This window comes from Stomoxys calcitrans, chromosome 4 (assembly GCF_963082655.1).
Source record: "Stomoxys calcitrans chromosome 4, idStoCalc2.1, whole genome shotgun sequence".
Taxonomy (NCBI): Eukaryota; Metazoa; Arthropoda; class Insecta; order Diptera; family Muscidae; genus Stomoxys; species Stomoxys calcitrans.
In genome coordinates this window covers 70,188,142-70,196,222 of record NC_081555.1, presented here as the reverse complement: position 1 = coordinate 70,196,222, position 8,081 = coordinate 70,188,142, and the positions used below count along the sequence as shown (strand labels likewise).

The window sequence follows — 8,081 nt, the reverse complement described above, 5'->3', positions numbered from 1 at the left end:
AGGACATACGAGTACAAATATCCCATTTAATTTCTACAAAAACTGCTTTAATAGCAGGCATACTACAATTGGTGCTGTTGCAGGCCATTCCAAAATATTGATTTTGTTCGTTTACATTTATGTGAATTTTTTGTGGCATGAACTTTACCTCTTTCCGCTACTAGGTGGGCTATTACGGTAGCATACATGCAGAAGTCAAAGAATATTTGGACAATTTATAGTGAACACTAGAACTACACCTGGATACTTATTTCTCGGAAAACTCCCCAACGGATAACTTGACGGCAAAAGAGGCTGTCACACACATGGTTTCGTCTGAGGTTGTTAAAAAAATGGTGTCTGTTTCAAAAACCCTTTGGGCGATAAAAAGTTTCGACTCATTTTTGGCATGGATTCGTCTGAGGTTATTGGAAAAATTGTGTCTGACACAAAAATCTTTTGGCGACGAAGAGTTTCGATTTTAATCGCCAAACTCTGATTATGTATCACATTATGGGTCCGTTAGACTGGTTCCTTTGCTTAGAAATGTATATTCTGCTTGTATCGGCATGTCGTATATATGCATGTGTGGGATGGTGAGGCACAAATTTTATTTTCACTCCAAAAGAAGGAAAACCTTGCCACACGAAGGAGACAAATTTTCGTCCTTTTAGTATGTCATCTTTTATCAGTCATCATCATTTTAAAAAGTTGAAAATTGTCGCTAAAATCAAAATACATTTGTGTTCTTAAAATAAAACCTTATTTTAATGAATATTTTTTTTCGATAAGGGTTTATGCAAAAAGACGTTTGGGGTTTAGCCTTGTTTGATATTAAAATCACTGAACATAACAGTAATGTATACAAAGCGACTGCCTTTTCAAATAAAGTTCTGGAACAAAATTTTGCATCAGATCTTAGTTTCCACAAACACTCTGCCATCTCCTTCTCTACAATTCCACAAATATCGCTATTGTTAAGATTGGATAGAACCGAAAAAATAGCAAAAGCTCTGTCGCTTGAGAACAGCTGGAGATAATGAAATTTTGAATGTATGAATGAAGGTCCGTTGGTTGGCCTTCAAACTTGGTCACGTCGGCTCTAAATCTGGTTACGGCTGCCAAATGCGTTTTTGGGATTTTAATTTTTTTTTTATTTGCTGCAAAGTGCTCTTATTGGACCCAACCCAATAAACTTCCCTTGGCGAACCGGAGTGGTTCTGGCTCAACTACGATCCGACAGCCGCCTCAAGTCCAAGCTAAGCTGGACCGCTTGTAACACTCGACAAACTACTACACAAACGAAGGATAATGGATAAAAATTGCTATGCTATTTCAGCTTTATCAAGTTATGAACCGATTGGGGCCATATTTGGTTTGGCTGTTGGAGACCAACGTAGAATTCATTGTGCAAAATTTCAGCCAAATCGGACGAGAATTGCTTAATAAAGTGGCTCAAGAAACAAAATTGGGAGATCTGTTTATATGGGAGCTATGTCAGTTTATGAACAGATACAGGTCATATTTAACACGTATATTAAAGGTCATTCAAGAAGTCGTTATGCAATTTCAGCCAAATCAGATAAAAATTTCTCCCTTTAGAGGCTCAAGAAGTATAATCGGGAGATCGGTTTATATTGAAGCTATATCGGGCTGAGAACCGATACTTGGCGCACTTATTGTCAAACCAAAACACTTCATGCAAAATTTCAGCCTAATCGGATAATAATAGAGCCTAATCAGATAATAATTGCGCCCTCTAGCGGCACAAGAAGACAAGATCCGTCATCGGCTTACATGGGAGCTACATCAGGTTATGAACCGATTTGACCCATACTTGACAAAGTTATTGAAATTCAAAACAGAATACTTGGTGCACAATTTCAGCCAAATCGGAATCAAGAAGACAAGATCCGATATCGGTTTATAGGGCAGCTATACCAAAACATGGACCGATTTGGCCCATTTACAATCCTCCTTTACTTTACTCTTCGAAAGTTAGAGTGCTTTCGACAAACAGACGGTCGGACATGGATAGATCTACTTAAAATATCATGACGATCAAGAATATATATACTTTGTGTGGTCTTAGACGCATAATTTGAGGTGTTACAAACAGAATGACGAAATTAGTATACCCTCATCCTATGGTGGAGGGTATCAAAATCAGAACACACGTCCCTGGCTTCCATATATATGTTCGTCAGATTTTGGGCAATTTGCAATAATGTTGTCATTTGTCAACCGTAGTTTTTACTATTTCAAAATATTTGATCGAAATGTGATACGCATTGTTCAATAACCCATCGGAAAATATCCGGCGAGTTCCATCAAAATTAGTTTAGAATAATATGTAACTCCCACTTTGTACTTATAGGTTAGAGGTAGGGAATTATACGGTCGGCATCGCCCTATTTTTACCTTTCCTTATCGGTTTACATGTAAAGTTTCACAACGATTGCACCACAACATGGTCTAACATGGGCTTATTTGTCAATGTAAAATCATTGTTCTTTCTTTTCTGTTTTGTGGTAATTTTACTTTTATTTTTCCTTTTTTTTACGTGCCGATACAATTTTCATCCCTACCATAGCTCACATTTTTTAGACGGATTCATTCTACTTTGGTCAGGACATTTATAGACCTCAGAGAATTGCTTTAAATTCGCCAAAGCCTCATTAACACGATCACTGATACGGCCATGTTCATCATCCGAGTCTGGATCTGAATCACAGTAATATTGAGCGAAATTTAGGAAGAATATTTTCACCAACTCCTTTTGTTCGCCATGAAGAAATATTTTCTCGGAGACGGCTGCAGGATACTGAGCAACAAAGGATTCATAGGCATATCTCAAACCACTGATGTCGGAAAGTCTTTCATCAGCCGACTCCGAATTGTCCAGCAAATGATGATAATTGTCGTGGAAAAACGGGCTATCCAAAATTTGCTTATACTCTCGATGATTGTCGTTGCCATTGGCATCAATCTGAAGGTGGGTGTAGTCAAAGGCATGAAAAATTTCATGGCCAATAACACTGCCCAGAGCACTGTATTTGTAGACGGGATCATAGTCCAAATGAAAAACCGGTTCTCGTAAGGCCATAAAGGGGATTAGTACAATGTTCTTGCGTGATACATAAAATGGAGACGCACTTTGTCCATCCTCGGAATCTTCCAAATAGAAATATTGATTTGAACTCGATGGTGAGGAATCAGCCTCCAGATAAGAATGTTTAGCTATGAAAAAGAATTCCAATAATTTCAAATGATTTCCATAAAAGTCAACGGGTGACAAGTCAGTGTTGCTGTAGAAGGTCTCCAAAATTTCCACACTACCTTGCAAAGGAAGGTTGCCCACTTTCAGCTGTAGAGTATTTAACTTCACCATTAGAAAATGAAGGGCATGATCCGTTAGCTGCATCTTATTTTCGTTTAAAGTTCGGTTAAAGCCAAAAACAATTTCGTTGAAAATTGTCTGAATCTCTGTGGTGATCGCATTGAGTTCTGGGTGTTGTCCAGCGTAGATCCAATTCATGGCCAATGGCATGAGACTACGAGCCGCGGCGGCACATTCCCAGCTTCGAAATTCGGTGGGGGAGTCCTGATGCAAATGCCATAGAAATCGTATGCCTAAATACTTGCACATATGATAGCCCTTAAAGTCTTTGACTAGGCTATTTAAGGCTTCCATATAGGGGGTATTGAGAATATAGACTTCCATGTGGGGATCCAATGATGTGCGATTTAGGAGGGTACACAGATACTTGTACATCCACGGATAGGGCAAGTCCTTAACCTCAATTGGATGGGCATCAATTTCATTCGCTTCAATCTCGTTCATTTCCAATAATCGCTCCTCAATGTCACTGATTTCCTCCCACAAGGTCTCAAATGATATGGCAGTCAGAGCTACAGACATGCTTTGCGTGAGGTCTTTCAAATTTTGATAAGTCAGCAAGTCAAAACTGTCACCCTTTTCTGGCTTATCCAAATAGATCAGCATTCTGTTGGCCTCGCCCTCCCTTTCTTGCAGGTCTTCTTCAATGAGGATGCCGTTCAGGCCAAATCTTCTCATTACACCCAAAGTGTTGACCCAATCGAATTTGTCAGTCTTTGTGCGAGGTTTCCCCGGCACGGGCCACGTCAGATTTCCCTGTTCCTTCATCCATTTCACATAACGCAGATGATCAAAATTTTCCATATCCAAGCAGGATTTGAATAGTTTCGCAGCCTTTTGCACAAAAGCTGGCTTGTCATCCACCTTGGCTCTTTTCAAATACCGCCCAAGCTCTGTGCTGGCAAGGTAACTGGCCTTGCCTAACATTTCGGTGTATTTCGCCTGTGGCACTTTGTAGTATTCTTGCCACTTGCCACAGGCATGTTGATAGAAGTTCTCACAGGGATCAACAAGTGCATCCATTGAATGCGCAATAATATTCAAATACTTGCTGTTAAGCATTTTATTGGAATCACCGGCAGATAATGGCTGGTAATTCACCAGCACAATAGCCACAAAAACCAAAAATATTTGATTAAAATCCATTTTTTCAGACCGCCTTTTTTAAGCAAACGCCAAATTCGTACTGATTAATGAGAATTTATTTAAACTCTAAAGATTGGCATATACATATGTACGGTTTTTCTTATCAGCTTGAGTTATGACTTGAAAACTGCTGAAAATGTTGTCTATTTTTATAACCTACATCATTTGATGGACGTACACTAATTTCGTCATTCCGTTTGTTACACTTCGAAATTCTCGTCAAAGACCCCATAAAGAATATATATTCGTGATTCTCAAAACATTTTAATTCGATCTAGCCATGTCCGCCCTACCATGCATCTGTCGAAAGCACGGTTACTTTGTAAACAGTAAAGCTAGGCGCCTGAAAATTTACCAAATCGGTCCACATTTAGATTTAGCTCCCATATTAGCCGGCCCCCGAATATACTTTTTGAGTCTCTAGAGGCCGCATCACTTCGATTTTGCTGAAATTTGGCACGCCGACTTTTTCTATTACCTCCAACAGATGTACTTAGTATGGTTCGAACCGGTTCAAAACATGAAACCGCTCCCATACTAACCGATTTTCGGAATATACTTCTAGAGTGTCTAGAGGGTGCAATTCTTACCCAAGCATATAAGAAATCCATGCTGTTTTTATTAACCTATTAACTTCACAAAAGCGTTCCAAGGTGGAGGGGACGTAAGATTCGGCCCAGCCGAACTTAACACGCTTTTACTTGTTAAATATTGCAATCAAATCCGTTGGAAAGAGAAATCACATAAAGCACAGCAATTGCACTGAATGGTTCCCATGAAAAAAATGTCCTAATCGTTGAACGTATTCATTATAGATGAGAAGGTGAGATAGGTCCCCAATTAGACTCACTCAAACTGTTTTTATACCCTCCACCATAGGATGGGGGTTACTAATTTCGTGAATCTGTTTGTAATTACTCGAAATATTCGTCTGAGACCCCATAAAGTATATATATTCTTGATCGTCGTGACATTTTATGTCGATCTAGCCATGTCCGTCCGTCTGTCTGTCGAAAGCACGCTAACTTCCGAAGGAGTAAAGCTAGCCGCTTGAAATTTTGCACAAATACTTCTTATTAGTGTAGGTCGTTTGGTATTGTAAATGGGCCATGTCGGTCCATGTTTTGATATAGCTGTCATATAAACCGATCTGGGGTCTTGACTTCTTCAGCCTCTAGAGGGCGCAATTCTTATCCGATCGGAATGAAATTTTGCACGACGTGTTTTGTTATGATATCCACAACTATGCCAAGTATGGTTCAAATCGGTCAATGTTTTGATATAGCTGTCATATAAACCGATCTGGGATCTTGGCTTCTTGAGCCTCCAGAGGTCACAATTATTATCAGATTTGCCTGAAATTTTGTACTACGAATTCTCTTATGACCATCAACGTACTTGTTTATTATGGTCTGAATCGGTATATAGCCCGACACGGCTCCCATATACATCGATCTCTCTATTTTTCTTCTTGAGCCCCCAAAGGGCGCAATTCTTATTCGAATTGGCTGACATTTACATTTTACACAGGTCTCCAACATATAATTTAATTGTGGTCCAAACCGGACCATATCTTTATGTCGCTCTAATAGCAGAGCAAATCTTTTCTTATATCCTGTTTTGCCTAAGAAGAGATGCCGGGAAAAGAACTCGACAAATGCGAACCATGGTGGAGGGTATATAAGATTTGGCCCGGCCGAACTTAGCACGCTTTTACTTGTTTCCATTGTGATACCACAGGAAGAAGAAAATGGAAATGCCTTTTCTTTCTTATCTTTGAACCAGCCTGATCGTTTTAAAAAGCTCAATAACTTTCGAGTGTTTCCATCCGCTAATTCAGGAACTCACAGAGCAAATGTTTTACAGATTTATTTTTTTTACGATCTCACAGCCTCTGCTGAAATCGTTACAGGCAACATATAGCCCATTAAGATGTCGTTTGAATCATGACTTGTGCTCAAGTCAGTGATAACGAAGCTATAGACTAATCAAGCCTACATTGGGCCTCAAAATCTTGGAACGTTCACAACTCCTTATTTCTGACCATCTGCTAGTTTTTGCCTTACGAGTATCTCGAAGAATTAGCCTACATGAGGCAATAACCTGCTCTTTTTGGGGATATTTGTGGTACATTTTGATACCGGATACCAGAGACGATACGTGAGTGTTAGGTTCTACCAGCGGCACGACCTTGCATTGACAAACTCTGGTATTGCCTCCTGGAAGTTCATGTTACACGGATGGATCAAAGCTAGAGAACAGAGTGGGCATGGGGGTCTACATTGAGGACCCAGGAACAGAGATATGTGTCCGACCGACTGATATATGTATCCGACTGATACGGTCCTACAGGCGACTATGGAGTGCTTGAGGTAGTATGGGCTATACCGATAAGGGCTATATCGATGGATGGTCATGGAGATTAGCGCTTTTCTGAGGATGGCATAATACACGATTATACAAGTAGGTCGACGAATTTCGTATGGACAGATGCGGAACTTGAGCTACCGAGACTGTTGGTGAGCGGAATTAAGGATGAGTTCAGTGTGGCTTTTAGAATCATTGCGGGTCACATAGATCTGCAGGCGCAAATAAGCAAAAACTAGTAAAAGCGTGCTAAGTTCGGCCGGGCCGAAACTTATATACCCTCCACCATGGATCCCATTTGTCGAGTTCTTGCAAAGGATAAAATAAAAGAATTGCTGTGTTATTGGAACAATATCAAGTTATGATTCATTTCGGACCATAATTGAACTGAATATTGGAGACCATAGTAGAAGTCATTGTGTAAAATTTCAGCCAAATCTAGTAAAAATTGCGCACTTTAGGGGCTGAAGAAGTAAAATAGGGAGATAGGTTTATAGGGGAGCTGCATTAGGCTATAAACCGATTCATGCCATTTTCGACACGTATGTTAAAGGTCATAAGAGAAGCCGTTGTACAAAATTTCAGCTAAATCGGATAATAATTGCGCCTTTAGTGGCTTAAGAAGTCAAGACCTCAAATCGGTTTATATGGAAGCTATATATCAGGTTATGGATCGATTTGAATTATTCTTAGCACAGTTGTTGAAAGTCATAACAAAACACATCAGGCAAAATTTCAGCTAAATCGGATAATAATTGCGCACTCTAGAGGCTCAAGAAGTCAAGACCCCAGATCGGTTTATATGGCAGCTATATCAGGTTATGAACCGATTTGAACCATACTTGGCGCAGTTGTTGGATAACAAAACACGTCGTGCAAAATTTCATTCCAATCGGATAAGAATTGCGCACTCTAGACGCTCAAGAAGTCAAGACCCAAGATCGGTTTATATGGAAGCTATATATCAGGTTATGGATCGATTTGAATTATTCTTAGCACAGTTGTTGAAAGTCATAACAAAACACATCAGGCAAAATTTCAGCTAAATCGGATAATAATTGCGTCCTCTAGTGGATCAAGGATTCAAGACCCCAGATCGGTGTATATGGCAGCTATATCTGGTCATTGACCGATTTGAACTATACTTGGCGCAGTTGTTGAATTTCATAACAAAACAAAATGTCATGAC

At 39.7% G+C, this 8,081-nt stretch overlaps 1 protein-coding gene across 1 annotated transcript; it reads right to left on the bottom strand.

Moving 5' to 3' along the window:
• Positions 1–2,163: 2,163 nt before the first annotated feature.
• On the bottom strand, positions 2,164–4,554 carry LOC106093071 (membrane metallo-endopeptidase-like 1). Its single transcript, XM_013260052.2, has one exon. It carries the CDS (start codon positions 4,523–4,525, stop codon positions 2,564–2,566), a length of 1,962 nt encoding a protein of 653 aa, XP_013115506.2. The 5' UTR covers positions 4,526–4,554; the 3' UTR covers positions 2,164–2,563.
• Positions 4,555–8,081: the final 3,527 nt, after the last annotated feature.